Consider the following 17,860-nt stretch of genomic DNA (forward strand, 5'->3'; position numbering starts at 1 on the left):
AATATCTTATAATAAACTATAATGAAAAGTCTGAAAAACAGATATATTTATGTATAACTGATTTCATCTGAAACACTGTAAATCAACTATACTTCAATTAAAAAATAAAAATTAGTCAAAAAGGGAAAGAGCCAATGCAAGAGGAACACTCTAATCTTCCTGTCTCCCTAAAAGCAGGAAATAAATCTTTCATATGGAAGGTGCCCTCTCTGCACCTGAAGGCAGAAAGATACTTACCTCCAGAGGAATTCCCAGTGAGCAGTCTCTATAAAGAAACCTTATTCCTTCTTTAATTACTACCCCAAGCCCAGACTTTGATTAAATTCCTTATAATTAAGCACCCAATAATTAAGCACCCAATCTTAGTTTCTTTGTCCTGTCAATTCTCCTCAAATTTATTGTTTCCTTGTCCAAAAAATATAAAAGCTGCCTGCTTTGGCCACTTCTTAGGTCCTATTTCTATGAGACCTCCATGCGCATTAATTAAAATTTGTTTCTTTTTCTCCTGTTAATTTGTCTTGGGTCAGCATTATTGTTAGTCCAGACACAAGAATTTAAGAGGGGTAGAGGGGAAAATTTCCCCCTCCCGGACACAGCCACCAGACTCATTCTGCCTGCATTTAATTTACTTTTCTTTTAAGCTTGATCCCCATTCCAAAACTTGAAAGAGTAGTAAATCCTTCCAGGTTCCCCAAAAGGTCTGCATTTATTCCAAGGAATCTAGAGGTAACTTGAACTTACTCTGGGCTGGAAGCAGCTGAAAACAGCTGGCCATCATGAAGTCGGAACTGATTTCTGTCAAAGAAGAGGGCTGTGATGAAGGTACAATTATTATTTCTATTCTGTAAGTTAGAAAATTTGGGCTCAGAGAGGGTAATTAAATTGCCCAAGGCTTCCCAGCTGGTAAGTGACAGGGCGGGATACAAATTCATTTGCAGAACAGAGATAATATTTACCTCTTAGAGTACATAGTAAGAAGTTTTTGTTGTAACAAGCATGGGGCTTCTCCCTTCTGCCTTGACCCAGATCTCAAGTGAGCTTGCCACACAGCTTCAAGCTTTCCTTCCTTTCACCCAAATGATAATTACGGTGATTGTTTGTGGAGCACTTAGTCCGTGGCAGCCAGAGCCGGGACTAGAAGGGAGCAAGTGAGGTACTATCCTCAGGAGAAAAATTTAAGAGACTGTAAAAAATAATTCTATAATCAAATACTATTTTTAATGCAATATTTTTTAAAAAAATCAATACACAAAACTCCATCATGATAAAAATACTAAAATGTTAAATAAAGACAAAATCAGTATTACTGATCTTTGCCTCAGGCTCCAAAGTGGCTTGTCATGCCTGTGGTGCCAGGTGACTATTTGGAAATTTTAATCAGCAGGTAACCAGCTCTTTATTCCCCAGTACCCCCAGGGGAGATTTATAGCCTTGGCCTGCAAGTCTGGGGATGGTGGTGGTGGTGGGGTTCTTTTCCAAAAACCGAAGAACTTACATAGTCTGTGGAAAAGGAAGAGATGGTAGTAGATTCAGGAGGAAAGTAGAGGGTCTTGAGAAGCAAGAGGCAAGCTAGGCTTCCCACTCCCAACTTAATTTTTTTTTTCCCCTTGGCAGGAATAAGAAGGAAAGGTATTTGGCCCCAGGGCAGCTGAACCTGGACCCAGCTTCACAGCACACTCCCAGAGGAACAGCAAGATCTTGGGGGGAGGCTGTCATGTGTCCCATCAAGGCTCCCTGGGTCCCAAGTATGGCAAAGAAGGATCTGGGAACCTGCAGGCCTGAGCAGCCCTGCAGACCAAATAGAGTGGACAAAAGGATGAAGACCAAATGACAGATACCCTCTGCATGTACGTGTGTGTGCACACAAACACAGAGGAGTTGTAATGCAATGATGGGAAGGGGCAGGAACATCCAAGAATGCCAGAGATTAAAATTTTAACTAGTCAGGAAGAATGGTGCCTCAGACTAAAATGAAGTAATAAAAAATATAGTGCTATTTCTTGATCATCTGAATTTATGGATAGTCATACCTGCTACACATAAATTATCCTATTTATCATGGGATGAATGTACATTATTATTCCTATTTTACAAATCAGGACATTTGGGTTTAGAGAGGATAATTAAATTGTTCAAGGTCTCCCAGCTAATAAGTGACAGAACAGAATATAAATTCACTTGTAAAACAGAGATAATGTTGACTTATTACGGTGTATTAGCCAGAATATTTGGGTTGTAAGACCAAAAACAGACTCCAACTAGCTTCCACAAAATCTTTCTTGAGCACAGAAGAATCATAAAGGAAGATCCGTATCGTGGACTGGGATTAGTGGCTCAAGAAACACCAGCAATTCTCTTTCTTTTCTCCGTTTCTCAGCCAGAACCTTTCTACCATGTAAGGAAGATGGCCCTTGGCAAGTCCAGATCCACATCTTCACAACAACTGCAGGGCCAACTTTTCTGTAGCTCCAACAGAAAAGTTTGAAGGAATATTCTGATTGGCCTAGCCTGCATTACATACTATCTCTGAGCCAATCAAGTGCAGAGGGTCCAGGCACTTCAACTGGCAAAGCCTAGAGCAGGAGTGCACAAACTACAACCCTGGGCCAAATCCAGCCCAATATGGGCCACATTCAGCCCAATATGGGCCACATCTGGTCATGTCCATTCATTTATATTGTCTATGGCTGCTTTCAGGTTACACCAGTAGAATTAATTATGACAGAGATAGCATGTCTTGCAAAGCCAAAAATATGTTCCACCTGGGTGTGTGCATGTGTGTATAATTATCATATAAGTTACAAGTGTACTTATATTTCCACATCAAGTATTATAATTCTACATCAGTATACTCTACAAAATGATCATCACAGGTCTAGTTACCATCCATCACTATACAGCTGATCCCTTGACCCATTTCACCCATTCCCCACCTACTTCCCCATGGTAATCACTACTCTGATTTCTGTAACTATGAGGTTTTTTTTGTTGTTTGTTCATTTTCTTTTTAGATTACACATATGTGTGAAATCATACAGTATTTGTCTTTCTCTGTCTGACTTATTTCATTTAGCAGAATGCCCTCAAGATGCCCTCAAAATCCTCAAATGGCAGAATTTCACTCTTTTTCATGGCCGAGTAGTATTCTACTGTATATATGTAAGTATGTATGTGTGTGTGTATATATACATATGTATTTATACATCTCACATCCTTTTTATCTATTTATCCATTGATGAGAACTAAAATTGTTTCCATATCTTGGCTACTGTAAATAATGCTGCAATGAACATGGGGTGCAGATATCTTTTTGAATTAGTATTTTCACATACTTTAGATAAATACCCAGAAATGAAATTGCTGGATCATATGGTAATTCTACTCTTAATTCTTCGACATTGTTTTCCACAGTGACTGCATCAATTTTAAGTCCTACCAACAATGTATGAAGGTTCCCTTTTTCTCCACATCCTCCCAAATATTTGTTACTTCTTGTCTTTTTGATAGCAGCCATCCCAACAGGTGTTAGCTGATATCTCATTGTGGTTTTGATTTGCATTTCCCTAATAAATTAGTGGTGTCGGACACCTTTTCATGTTCTTTACAGAAAAAGTTTGCTGATCCCTTGCCTAGATGGTTCAGCTGCCTCTGGTGCAGAATTAGACCTTCCAATAGATCCTGAATGTTTCACAACAGAGCATTTGATTATCAGAAAAAAACAAGGGGAAAGTGCGGCAGTATAACACAGCATATATGAATTTTGTGATGAGTCAAGACACACATAAATATCTAATACATAGCAGACATTTGATTTAGGTAATTTTCTCTACCTGCCCCCCCCCCCACTTAGTTTTTTGGTTTTTTTCCCTACTATTGTTCAGTTAGCTCTCTGCTTAACTGGGATGATGGGGGAGTGGGGGATGGGGTCTGGTTTCTGGTTCCTCATGTAAATAGCTTGGAAGCCACAAATCCATTCTAACAAGTAAAAAGCTAAACAGACAAAAAAAAAACAAAAACCAAAAAACCTCATCTTGTATCCGTAAGAGAGGAGAGGTCACAAGGCAAACCATTGCCCCCAAGATTAGAGAGACAGGTAAATACAAAAAGTTACCTTTGGAAACCAGGCGCGGAGCAGGAAAGCAGGCGCCAGGCAGGACACCAGGAACGGGGCCGGACGCCAGGTGAGGAGCAGGACGCCAGGAGCTGTAACTGACGAAATGCTGGAGGCTCAGCACCGACAAGTCTGAGAGTTAAAAACTCCACAGGGTCCCAGTAATAGGGGGACCTTTCAAAACTGTGAGATTTCCGTCCAGGAGTCGGACCAGAATCCCTCAGAAAACACTGGGGAAAAATCCTCTCCCGCTCACAGCAGAGGGCAGAAGAGGAGGAACCATTTTGAAACATCCCAGAGTCCCTTGCGCTCCGTAAAAGGCCTTCCCTCAGCGGAAAGTGGTTAAGCAGAGCCTCACCTGCGGGCTGTTAGCGGAGCCTGACTAACTTGGGGGAAGGGAAATACCCAACTCCAGCCCACGCTAGCCATTTCTGTCCCACCTGAAGGGGAGAGAACTGAGGAACTCTCGCGAAGTTCTCAGTCCCGAGGCACAGGCTCAGTGGGAGACCACAACCCCAACGTTGGCCGCTTCCCCTCCCCCACACCTCACCACCGTTACTGCAGGCTTCTTCACAGCCGTTCCTTTTACCTGGTGCGTCATTTCCAGCTACTAAGAAAAAACGATAAGGCATACCAACCATCAAAAAACCCAGTTTGAAGAGACAGAGCAAGCTTCAGAGCCAGACACAGCCAGGATGTTGGAATTACCAACCAGGAATTTAAAACTATAATTAATATGCTAAGGGCTCTGATGGATGAAGTGGACAACATGCAAGAACAGATGGGCAATGTAAGCAGACAGATGAAAATCCTAAGAAAGAAATAAAAAGAAATTTTAGAGCTCAAAAACACTGTAACAGAAATAATGAATGCATTTGATGGGTTTATTAGTAAATTGGATACAGCTGAGGAGAGAATCTGTGTTTGAGGCTATGCCAGTAGAAACTTCCAAAACGAAAGCAAAGAGAACACTTAAAAAAAAAACACAGAATATCCAAGGACTGTGCCAGTTACAAAAGGTGTAACATACGTGTTGTGGGAATATCAGAAAAAAGAGATAAGGAACAGAAGAAATGTTTGAAACAAGAATGACTGCAATTTTCTCCCAAATTAAAGTCAGATAGCAAACCACATATCCGGGAAGCTCAAGAGAAACACCAAGCGATATAAATACCAAAGAAAAGAGATTAAAATCACTGAGTCCTCTTCCATCCCAACTGAGGGTTATTGAACAGCATAGATTATAAGAAGTGTTGATGAACCCAAGTTCATGTACTCAACATACAGTGAGGCCAAATAAACAAAAACAGCAGAGTTTGGAGCAGAGAAAGTTTATTCCAAGAGGGTAGCTCATGATCGAAAGACCTAAACTCCCCTACTTAGTCTCTTATACCATGAGTTTTGTTGGAGAGGACCAGGCAGGCATTGTAAGTGGGGGCCAAAATTATCCACAAGAAATGAAGCAAGAAAGCAACTTTTTGACAAATAAAATCCCCATAAATTGTTCACAACATACTTCTTTTCCTTACTGGCAATTGTTTCCAGTCAATTAGAGACTAAAGAAAAGTATTTGAGGAAAAAATGGAAAAGGAAAAATATAAAGGAAATAACCATACCAAAAAAAAAAAAAAAAAAATCCCTGAGACTCCCCTTCCCCCAGGCTGGGGCCTCTGAAGTCTGGTGGGGCCTATTTGTCACAGCAGAGTTGGTCTACAAAAGAATGTGCCCAGCCAAAGCAGGGGTCCCATGACTTTTTTTTTTTTTTTTTTAACAGGACTGTAGTTCTCCATGACTCCTGCCCTTCTCAAGGTCAAGGAGGGAAACACCATGCAGGGTCAGTCTTCAGAACAGGTAGAAAGTGACAGCAGAACTTGTCATCATGGTCCCCAGGCCACCTACTCTTTCCATCTCTATTTTGTTATCCCTTTGAGGAACTTTGCTTCAGAAATCCGTTCTTCTCTCACATTTTCTCCTTGTTCCCAGGTCTTAGGAAAGAATCTGGTGCCACTTATTTGCAATGCTGGTATAAAATAGGGGTACAGAACAGTCAGATGGGGTCAGGAGTCAGTATGTATTTGGTTTATTCTGAATACTATCATATAATTAGCTGCGTGATTTTACTTCTCTAAACTTCCTGCCAAGTGGGGATAATGAAAAGAACAAGCTCAAAGATTGTTAGGATGTTTTAGTGAGATAATGCATTTAGAGACAACCTCATTTCTTCTCACTGGTATGAGAAGCTTTGTCCCTGGTTAAAGGCATTTCAGACTTCTCTGATCAGTTGAAAGAATAATTTTGGAGAACACTGGCCTTCCCAAACCTTCCAAAGTGGGCAGTGGTCTTCCAAAGGGTCAGTTTATGACACAGCCAGCCTTGATTATATGAAACTTGAGACCCTCAAATCCTTGCATTGTCCTGCTCTGTTGCACTGTCTTGAGATCAACATTTTCAGCTTAAATAATGAGACAGCCCAACTTCATGTATCAAAATATAATGATCATTTTCTCCTAGACATTAAAACAAAATTTTACTTCCCAAGTTGAGTGCAGATGGTAAAAGAATTGAGGGAGAATGTTGTTGTACATATGATGGGGGAGGGAGAGGATGGCTTGCATGGAAATCCTTGCTTGGCACACACTTTTCTGTCTTTTTTTTAAAATAAATCTGTGTCATTCTGAGTCAGCACTGATTACTACATGCACAATTATAGTAATCTACACGCAAATGCTAATATTGCTAATGATATCACTTTGCAGAGCGATTATCTGAGAACTACTCTCAGCTGTCGCATCAGGATTACAGCATTTGTGTAACTCCAAATTAAGCTAGTGGTGGAAAAGGCAGTACTTGTTCAGTCAAAAAGAGCTGTCGAAGAAAACAGCCTGCAATTAGCTCAAACACACTGTCACCAGGAGGCTGGTAGGCCTGGTTCACATGCCCTAGGGTTGGTGATGACCTTTAACAGATGTAGATTCTCAGTATAAAAGCCCCTGAGTCCAGAGCAGATAAATGAACGAAGCAAAATTGGCCTCCAGGATTTTCCCCTGGCTATACCCACCGTGTAATCCTTGGGTCTGAGAATATGGATTTTTTCCCGTGATTAGGTTATGTTACCTGTCACAGTTAACCTTAAAACAGGGAGACTATCCAGGTGGGCCTGACCTAAACACATCAGCCTTTTAAAAGTAGAGTGTATTCTCTGACTCATCACAGAGGGGGAAATCAGAGACTCAAAACATGAGAAGGATTTGATGCACAGTTGCTGGCTTGATGATGGAGGGGGTTAGGTGGCAAGGAATGTGGGTAGTCTCTAGGAGCCAAGAGTGGCCCCCAGCTGACAGCCAGCAAGAATGTGAAAACCCCAGTCCTACAACTGCAAGGAAATTAATTCTACCAGCAACGCGTTTAGAAGATTTTTCCCCAGAGCTTTCAAACGAGAACTCAATCTGGCCCACACCTTGATTTCAGTCCTGTGATATTTGGAGCAGAGAGCCCAGCAGTGTTATGCAGGACTTGAGAACGGTAAACTAATGAGTAAGTGTTTTAAGTGGCTAAGTTTGTGGTAATTTGATACACAGCAACAGAAAACTAATGGAACCAGAGACCGAAAAGAATTTAATCTGACTTCAAAGTCCAGTGGATTTTCTCAGTGCTATTAAAGATCTGGTCCTTAGACTGGTGCACATGCACAATCTGACAGCAAGAAGAATGAACTGGGACTTACTCTCAGTGAACAGCCTGTAGTTTTGTACTCGTTTTTCCTCCTTTGTTTAGGTTTGTTCTTTTATATATATATATATATATATGAACAAATATATATACATACACACACACACACACATATATACGTATATATGTAATTTAAATCTATTGCATTTTTCTAATATTTAGTTTTACTGTATTTCACTAGAGTATTGGTCCATGATGGATAGAATATCCAAAAAAAAAAAAAAAAGGAAAAAACCCTGGTCCTTCACCACAGATACATTGCTTGCTCTAGACAATGCTGCTCCTTGTGAGAACTTAGGAAAAATGTCTGTGAGTCCAGAATAGATGAATGGCCCTAAGTGATATAAAAATTAAAAGTCCCTGTTCAAAAAAATACACCTGATGTGATTGATGTAGTTGGTTATCAAGCAATCTTTGGGAATAATTGTTTACCATTATTTTTGGAGGTAAACTTTGGATACAGGATATACTTGTACTGATCCCCCCCTCCCCCAAAATCTGTATGTTAATGGAACTCAACAATTTCTTTCATCTTCTTTCAGAACCTGAGAAATCCAGGAACATGGAATCATGGTTTACACAGTCTGTAAGTGCACAGAGAGGCATTTTTCTCTCAAAGGATCACTTTGGAGGTGTGGGGGTCCTTTTGAATCCCACTAGTCACTCACTCACATAGTCACAGCCACTGCTGTGCGGTTACAGCAGCTTGGGGACAAGGCAGGGGCGTCTTGGTGAACAGGGAGAAGCCAGAGCTGGTTTCAGATACCACCTGTCACAACCTGTAGGCTATCCTCTCTCAGGCGATGCAGGTCCCTAGCCAGCTTCCTCAAGTACAATTAGTGAAGCAACCTAGCAGTCTCATCCCCCTTTGCATCAACTCACTTAAGAGGAGAACCTGGCTCCTGCCCCAACCAGACCTGTTACGGTGTGGGAATTAAATATGATTCCCTCTTTTCCTGGGAATAATCAAGGGTAGCTGACTCAGCCTGAATCCTGAGGTTCTTAGTGAGGGACAATTTCCTGTCACTTTGTATAGGCCCTCATGGGTGGCAGGAAGCTGGTCATTTTGTGGTAATGTTACAGCAAGCTGTCACAGCATAGTGTTATAGCAGAGTGTTACAGCAACCTGGGTCCTGGCGAGAGACTAAGCAGCACTCGGAGTGCTGGAGAACTTAGGTTGATTCTGCCAGCAGGCCCTAGGAGTGAACACTCCAAGTCTCTGGACCTTGTTCATAGGTTTACACAGGCTCTTATAGGTTACTAGTCAAGATTTTGCATCATCATATGCAGAGTAGGTGTAAGAAATGGACCAATCAGGAGTGAATTTTATGCAAATGAATTGTTAGAAATGGACCAACCAGAGTGAGCTTTGGGAAACAATAGCATCTTAGGGGTAAATTTCGCTTTCCTAGAAGCCGTTTTACAGAAGCACAAAAGTGAGAGAATACCACCAGGTCAGGGAAACGGATGGCACTGGCAGGAAACTACTGTCCCTGCCTGTGGGTCCTGCCAGTCTTTTCATGGGGCTTCCCACCTCAGTAACAAAGCACGAAGGAGTCTCAAGCAGAAGCCAGAGGGCTGGAAGGGTGAGAATATCAAGCTAAACTCCCTGCCCTGAGACTTTTCAAAACTGGCTGCCCATGTGTTTCTTGTGAGTCCTTTCTGTCAGCATTCAGTAGTTTTTCTCTAAGTTTACTATCATGTCCAAGAAAGGCTCTAAGAAGCTACCACCAAGCTGAGAAAACAGGCAAGAAGTACTAGAGATGTCACAGACAGTGCTATTACACTTAAGATCCAGAGTATGTCTTAAAACAGGTTCACCCCATCACTGGCACCTTTATGGAAGCTGTGTGGATGAACTCATTTATGACTTTTGAGCACATCACTTGTGAGTCCACTCACCTGGCTCCTTATAATAGGGAATTTCAGAGAGCTACTACCTGTTAATGATTGTGTACTGAGCATGCTGTGTGCAAGGCACTATGTCCTGTCACCAAGTACAGTTGCTATGAAAGGTTTTTTTTTTTAATAGGACACTGACATCCAAAAGCAAGTACTTTTTTGAGCCACTCATACTTCCAGCTTAAGAGCTGTAGTCTACTGAAATTTCTTCATCTGTTTATGGATTTGGGATTCCTCTGATTTAAAAAGTTTGGGAGGTTTTTGTGTGTGGTTTTTTTTAATAACTTGGAATAATTTTTGGTTTACATTAAAGTTATATAGTTCCCATATATGTTTCCTCTATTGTGAATATTTACACATTTGTCACAACTAAAGAACTAACATTGGTACTTTACTGTGAACTAAACTCTAAACTTTGCTTGGATTTCATTAGATTTTACCTAATGCTCTTTTTCTGTCCCAGGATCCAGTCCAAAATATGGTTGACCCTTGAACAACTTGGGTTTGAAGTGTGGAGGTGGACCCATAGGCGGATATTTTTCAATAGTAACTACTACAGTGCTATGTAGTCTGTGGTTGATTGAATCTGTGGATGTGGAGAAACCTCGAAAACGGAGGGCCAACTGTAAGTTATATGCCAATTAACCCCTTAGTTGTTCTGCATATTTACTTGTAATGTTTCTTTAGTTGCTCTGGGCTATGGCAGTTTGTTAGAATTTCCTTGTTTTTTTTTTTTTTTTTTTTTTTTTACGAACTTCGTAGTTTTAAGAACTCATTCTGTAGGATGTTCCTCAGATTCATCTTATGGTTTTCCCAGGGTTAGACTGAGATTATGTGTTCAAAGACCAGAGAAGTGAATTGCTTTTCTCAACACATATTAAAAGCATGTGCAAACAACGTGGTTTATCACTGATGTTAACACTGATCGTCTGGTTAAACTAGTGTTTGCCAGGTTTCTCTGCTGTAAAGGTTTCTCTCCTGCCTTTCCACACTCTGCTTTGGTAAATCTGGGGAGTTAAGTTCCACCTGTTTGATGGAATATTTAAATAAATTATTTGGAATTCTCCTGTTTAGGAGACTTTTCACATATCCCTCATTTACTCTGTCAATCACTTGTATTAGCATTCTTTGATTTTAAATTTTCACATCTTAATTTTTAATGCCAAATTCTAAACAAATATATCTGCAATTTTCTTGTTTTCAAACTTTTCCCTCTTTTGTGCCCTCTTCATTCGCATGCCCTATTTACATATATTAATTCAACACGATTGGCTTTTTCATGACTTTATGGTCCCTAATCAACATTATATACTTTGTTCTTAACTTACAGAGCCCTATACCTTTCTACCTACCTGCTTTTTGTTTTATGTGTAGATCTCAAGTGTAACCAGGGCTTTTTTTTTTTTAATAGCCAGTGAAATTTTTTCCTGCGATAAGGCAAGCTTGAATTTTCTGTCTTTATGGTAGCGTAACTATTCAATTGCTTTCTAGTTTTTGTTTATAATTCAGACCAACTGAAACCATCTTTTAATTTAAATCCTTTGAAAAATTGGACCAGTCACTTCAATTTTACACCTCGTCACACTCCTGCCTCTAGTGAAACACTAGTGACCCTCCCCCACATATACCATCACGCTTTTTTTGACGTATCTTACCTGTTAAACGTTTTAAAACATGTGTTAAGGCATAGGTATCAAATACTGACTCATTAAAATGAGCCTTAAATTAGGATACTGAAATGCTTATAATTTGCTCCTTCCCCGACCAGCACTTTTGAGGGCCCATACACTTTTTACCCCTCAGCAGCGTTGAAACTTGAAAACAGCTTCAGGCTATCTCAGGTACTAAAATCAATGTTTAAGCACTAACTTTACAAAAGATTAATAGTTATATAGAGGTTTTTGGCAGCCTATTACCGGAAAATTACACCATCACAGCCTTTAACAGCTTAGGCACAGCCCTCAAAATGATAGCTTAAGTGGCTCTAAAAAGAGCCTTTGGCTGCTGTTTCTTCGCCAGACGCTCAGGTTGCTCATCAGGATTCTCCACTTGGACTACTTGCTGTGCACTTTGTGGTGGTGACTCTCGGTCTTCTTGGGCAGCAGCACAGCCTGGATGTTGGGCAGGACACCGCCCTGAGCGATGGTCACACCACCTAAGAGCTTGTTAAGCTCCTCATCATTACGGATGGCCAGCTGCAAATGTCGCGGAATGATACGCGTCTTCTTGTTGTCGCGGGATGCATTGCCTGCCAGCTCCAGGATCTCCGCAGTTAGGTACTCTAGCACCGCGGCTAGGTACACCGGCGCACCAGCCCCTATACGCTCCGCGTAGTTTCCTCTACGAAGCAAGCGATGGATTCTGCCTACTGGGAACTGTAAGCCAGCTCTAGATGAGCGAGACCTAGCCTTCGCACGTGCCTTGCCGCCCTGCTTTCCGCGCCCAGACATAACTCTAACACAGCCAGTGACACTAGGAAAACACTAGTGAAGAAACACTACTGGGCCTATTTATAGCCTGACGGCAGGTTGTGCTCTGCTTTCTGATAGGCTGTGGCCTTACCCAATCAGAAAGGGTCACGGAGAATCACCTTATTTACATACACGCCACTCCCCCATAGCCAATCAGATATTGGCATCTCCACACGGCACTAGAGCGCCGTGCCTATAAGTAGCACTCTGCTCAGCCTCTAAGTGTTTTCGCTTACTTAGTATTGCTTGGAGCTGTTAGAGCTGTTACTTTAGAGCTGTTGACGCTATAGAGCTGACACTAATGATGCCAGAGCTGCCTTCAAAGAGCGCTACTGTTTCTAAGAAGGGCTTTAAGAAAGCTGTAACGAAAACTCAGAAGAAAGAAGGAAAAAGGCGTAAGAGATGTCGCAAAGAGAGCTATTCAATTTACATCTACAAGGTACTGAAGCAAGTTCATCCTGATACTGGCATCTCTTCAAAGGCCATGAGCATCATGAATTCCTTCGTCACCGATATCTTTGAGCGTATTGCTGGGGAGGCGTCGCGCTTAACACATTATAGCAAACACTCGACCATCACATCCCGGGAAATCCAGACAGCTGTGCGCTTGCTACTGCCTGGGGAGCTGGCCAAGCACGCCGTGTCTGAAGGTACTAAGGCTGTTACCAAGTACACCAGCTCCAAGTAAACTTGCTGAGTAAGCGTCTTTTTTTCTAACCCAAAGGCTCTTTTCAGAGCCACTTTACCTTCTTGATGAAAGAGCTGTGAGCTTGTTTCCTTACCAGAATACTTGTGTTGGTAAGCTTTATTAGGTTAACAGCATTGTGACTTTGACTTACGTGCAAAGTGCCCTCACAAGTCCCGATTCTGATAGCCAAGATTCTGATAGCCAAGGCAAGAGGTTCTCTAAGAGCCTTTTGGAAATCTTTGGTTAAATAAATGCACATAGTGAGACTATATGAACGATGTACAAACACTTCACTATGAAAGGCTATGCTTTAAAACACCTTGTGAATAAGCCTGAATCTAGGGAGTAGACCTTGGGATATTATTAATGCTGTTCCTACACACTATGCATGAGAAGTTGGGCCCTGTAGGGCAGCTTAGCTGTCCTATAAAGCTTAAAGGGGTTTGAGACCCTCAGAATTTCTTGGCCTTGACGACCCTGGAATGTGGGGATGTTAACCACTGTCTACAGTACTTCACTTTGGAACCCAACAATCTGGCTAACCACAATTGATAAAAGTTCTTGATCACTTGCTGGGCGGGTAAAAATTCTCGTTGATCACTTGCTGGTACGTTGAATCACTTTAAATGATGCCTGTCCAATATTACTTGAACCATCTGGACTGCTCAGAGCAAGCATAAAACATCAGTAGTAAGACTGTTCAGACCTCTGGCTCCCACTAGCTGCAGTTACTACTCTTCTGAACTGGCTTTACCCACATGCTGGTGCTAGTACTGTGTTCACATAGGCCAAAGTTGTGGCAGGAAGACGAATATTTCCCTGTGTTCCCACTTGAGAGCAAATAAACCCTCCCTAGAGGACATCCTCGTTCCTTTTCTAAACCTGGGCCTGGTCTTAAATGCTGCTTGCATCATTAACCTGTAAGGAACTGGGACCATGAGATTGATGCAGGTCAGTTTATTTCTATAGCATCTCATCAAATGTAGTTCTAGGTATTTTGGTTTTGTTCCTATAAATGGGTGTTATATTTCATTTTGCAGCATTTTCATACAACAGTACTGTCTATATGCACTGATACCTTACTGTATCAGAATTTCCACGTTGGCTTTCTGGTATAATCGTTGAGTTTTACATGTTTGAAGTAACATCTGAAAATAGTAAACATCATACTGCCCTTTCTAAGTAGTTCACTCCTAATTTTTTATTTCAATGCCTCATACCTCCATAATGACTTTAAATAGGGTGGGCCTTGTTTTATCACTCACCTTGCTGAGGATCTCCACTATTCATTAGATACATCTTATAATTAAGATTTCCACATCTATTTCATTGAATTGAGTCAAGAATTCATTGAAATTAATAAAATGCCTTGTGAGAATCTTCGGAGAGTGATCATAGACCTTTAAATATACTGAGTTATTTCAAAAAACTTCCTAGAATGCTTTCACCCTTGTATTTTTGATATAAACTGCTTTAGGCATGTTATTCATTTAATGTTCTGAATCTGGTTGCCAATGTATCGTTTACAATTTACGTCTCAGTACTGTAATTAATCTGTTCAATGATCAGCTTTTGGTACAAACTTTTCAGTTCATACTCTAGAATGGCTGGAATAGCACTAGAATTCTTTGCTTTAAAAATGGTGAAATTCCCTTTTAAAACAACTTGGTGCCCTTTTTCAGGTGAAAATTCTTTGACAATTGTTTCAATGAAATTGTTTTAAATTAGCTAATTTGTAATTTTGGTAAATCATTTTCAATAAAATTAGATATTCTTTTAATGATAAGCAAACCGGTCTCTAATGATTTTTATCTCCATTATAACTACAGCTGCTTTAACTTTGTATTTTTTCCACAAACCACAGTAGTTACTGGTTAATCTTCTATCTTTACATGTACTTGCTATTTTTCTTTTTACTCTTGCATTTGTTTTTACTGTCTTTTCCCTAATTTTCTCAATCTTCTTCATTATTTAGCTTTTGCTTACATTGGTTCACTTTTCTTCCTAGCTTCTTTAAGCAGGATGCTAACTTTAGACAGTCCTTAACATTGCATGACTTTGGTAATATAAAATGAATTTCAGTTACCACAGTTTAAATACCAGCTGCCCCAGAACAGTTCAAACGTCATTAATGATAAGTAATAATTTACAAACTTCACTGCTGGCTCTTTTGTTCACAAGTCACAGCACAAGTAACAGATGGACATCCTGATCTGTGACCTAATCATGTCACTTATTTAAAAAACTTGTTAATGACTGGTCACTACATAAGTTACTCAGTTTATGCATGAATAGAAAACATGTAGTTTAGTTGCTTGTTTCCCAGAGAAACTTACATGACAAATTAACCAAGAGGGATTGGACCAACAAGACGAAAGTTACAGCAAAACAAAGTAATAACCCTGGAAAGTGGTATTTGAATCAAACCTAAATTTAGGAGTTACTGAAGGAATAGTTGATCAGGGGAATGTTCACACTGTTATCAAAAGACTAGCTTTGCAACTAGACAACTTAGTGAAGGGCTATCTACATAAGTGTAGGAAAAGATTGGGATAAAGAAGATGTTCCAAAGAGACAATGGCAAAATACTTCATATTAAAGGAAACCTCAGGTATTCTACAGCATTTAAAAACGCAAAGGATAAAATCTTGGAAGCTAATCCCAATTTAAACATGACAATTCAAACATGACAATTCAACAAGGCATAGGAAAGACGCTCACTCCGTGTAACTTACTAAAGAGGCAAGTACCATTCAACTACACTGAGTAATAACTTTATCACTGTTTCAAAATTATAATGTCCTTAATATTTTTTACTTCCCTGTGATAGAAAGCAAGGGAGTTAATATTTCAATAAAAATTTTTTAAAGATGGAACAATCATGATTTTTTCCATTAAGATTGTTTTGCATAGTCATTTAAGATTTCACAGTACCTGAAGGACTGACTACATGTATAATTTCTAACTTAATGTAAGCACTTAATTTTTCCTTTAAGCCATGCTTCATTTTATTCTCATGTGTTCTGTAAAGATTGATTTTTCTTTAATATGAAAGATGCTGGGGAAAGCCAATTCCTTCATTCCCTACTAGAAACCTGGAAATTGCTATAAAAAGGCAAAGCAGCTGGTCAAACTCTCCTTCCTTCAGAAAGGCATACCAAGGACCCAGGTTTAGGGAACTTGGTGATACAGAGCTTGGGATGGATGTGTTTGTGACCTCTGAAGACTAAGGTCAGAAAAATAAGAGTGAAGCTTTAATTCAAGATAATCCATGTGAAAGTAGAGGAAGACAAGGGATTGAAATATTTTAAGAAAGATGTCTACTTTTTGCCCACATTTCAATCCTTGAGTAATACAGGATTGGCATGGCAGAATTTTCTGAGAAAAGGGCCATGGCAAAATTAGGGCTCTGTTTTAAAATGAGGTTTGCTTTGGGAATTGGGAAAAGCAGATTCTATAGGTGCTACCACAGGTTTGTGGGAAGCAGTAAAAATAATTTGATCCTTTATGTCATTAATTTCAATGTACTTTGTCACTAATTTCTTAATGCTTATCTGTCTGCTATGATCTTCAGGTGATCATGACAGTAGATCTTGCAACCCAAAGTCCCGTGACTTCAATATTGGGCATCACATTTTGATAAATATTCTGTGACCCAGTTTGGAACATCTCAGTGTTTGTGTCCAGGAATATAAGACACAGACACCAATTTAATGATCCTATCATTAAAAAAAAAAAAGCAAGTGATTGTATTATAACTCAGAAGTGATGCAAAAAGTAATTTAATGTTACTGTTTTTGCCCATTGTTGTGTTCCAGTATGAACTGTTGTCATGGCAAGTTCTCCACACTCCCTTGTGAACCTGTGTTTAACAAAGAGCCCAGTTTAGAGACACCTCCCTCCCCAATAAATGTACATCTGACATCAGACTCAAACTGGGCTTCTGGACTTGAATCCCAGCAGCTGTAGGGCAGTTAGCCCAATCCATAGGTAGAATTTTTTCCACACTCCACAGCCAGTGTAAAGAGAAAACAAAACAGCCTTAGTGCTCCCATGCTAGACTTACCTACCATCTTAATCTTTCCTCAGCTTCAGGCCCCTCTCATTGTCATCTGAAAACACTTGAAATAGGAGATAACCCAGAGAAAGGCCAGACATGTTCCATATTTACACTTAGCCCATGAAACCAGCCTAAGGGCACTACCAGAGCTTCCTTTGTATTCATAGGGAGCTCCCGTTGAATTGCTTCACTTAGGAAACCAGAGGCTTCACTAAGAAGCAATGGGAATGATTAACATTTAGAACTTGTGTGATTGAGAAGTAATTTATCTACTTCTTAACCATACAATGGTGTAAGCAAAGGGAACTTGAGAAATATACATACTAAATTTAACAATTTGTCACTCTAGTTATAAGACCTGCTCACATGCACTAACCGGCCAAATAAAGAGCCTACAGCCTTCTGGAAAGTTTAAGTGGCTCTTAAAAGAGCCTTTGGGTTTACAAAGCTCGTTGGGTGGCTGAATCTTTTTACTTGGAGCTGGTGTACTTGGTGACGGCCTTGGTGCCCTCAGACACGGCGTGCTTGGCCAGCTCCCCGGGCAGCAGCAGGCGCACGGCCGTCTGGATCTCCCGGGACGTGATGGTCAAGCGCTTGTTGTAATGCGCCAGGCGCGATGCCTCGCCCGCGATGCGCTCGAAAATATCACTGACAAAAGAATTCATGATGCTCATGGCCTTTGAAGAGATACCGGTATCGGGGTGAACTTGCTTCAGCACCTTGTAGATGTAAATTGAATAGCTCTCTTTGCGACATCTCTTGCGCTTTTTCCCTTCCTTCTTCTGGGTTTTAGTTACAGCATTTTTGAAGCCTTTCTTAGAAATGGTAGAGCCCTTTGAAGTCAGCTCTGGCATGGTTAGCGCACAGAACCAATACAACAAACAACTGGCTCTTAACGA

The 17,860-nt window shown here is 40.5% G+C and overlaps 4 protein-coding genes across 4 annotated transcripts in view; 1 reads left to right on the plus strand and 3 right to left on the minus strand.

The window, feature by feature from the left end:
• Positions 1–5,792: 5,792 nt before the first annotated feature.
• The window catches only part of SLC17A1 (solute carrier family 17 member 1), an 88,723-nt gene continuing 76,655 nt past the window's right edge, over positions 5,793–17,860 (minus strand). Inside the window, exon 13 of the mRNA XM_074348201.1 lies at positions 5,793–6,131. The gene's annotated coding sequence lies outside the window, so the exon portion shown is untranslated. The remainder of the gene's footprint in view (positions 6,132–17,860) is intronic.
• On the minus strand, positions 10,459–12,192 carry LOC105061673 (histone H2A type 1-A). Its single transcript, XM_010945775.3, has one exon. The coding sequence runs from the start codon at positions 12,190–12,192 to the stop codon at positions 11,797–11,799; it is 396 nt and encodes a 131-aa protein (XP_010944077.2). The 3' UTR covers positions 10,459–11,796.
• Positions 12,337–12,901, plus strand: LOC105084183 (histone H2B type 1-A-like). Its single transcript, XM_010974225.3, has one exon. It carries the CDS (start codon positions 12,515–12,517, stop codon positions 12,899–12,901), a length of 387 nt encoding a protein of 128 aa, XP_010972527.2. The 5' UTR covers positions 12,337–12,514.
• LOC105084182 (histone H2B type 1-A) lies at positions 16,708–17,815 on the minus strand. Its single transcript, XM_010974223.2, has one exon. The coding sequence runs from the start codon at positions 17,813–17,815 to the stop codon at positions 17,432–17,434; it is 384 nt and encodes a 127-aa protein (XP_010972525.1). The 3' UTR covers positions 16,708–17,431.

This window comes from Camelus bactrianus, chromosome 20 (genome assembly GCF_048773025.1).
Source record: "Camelus bactrianus isolate YW-2024 breed Bactrian camel chromosome 20, ASM4877302v1, whole genome shotgun sequence".
Classification (NCBI taxonomy): domain Eukaryota; kingdom Metazoa; phylum Chordata; class Mammalia; order Artiodactyla; family Camelidae; genus Camelus; species Camelus bactrianus.

Coding starts and splice junctions, on each gene's coding strand:
- LOC105061673 (XM_010945775.3), bottom strand. CDS start 12,192: ATGTCTGGGCGCGGAAAGCAGGGCGGCAAGGCACGTGCGAAGGCTAGG.
- LOC105084183 (XM_010974225.3), top strand. CDS start 12,515: ATGATGCCAGAGCTGCCTTCAAAGAGCGCTACTGTTTCTAAGAAGGGC.
- LOC105084182 (XM_010974223.2), bottom strand. CDS start 17,815: ATGCCAGAGCTGACTTCAAAGGGCTCTACCATTTCTAAGAAAGGCTTC.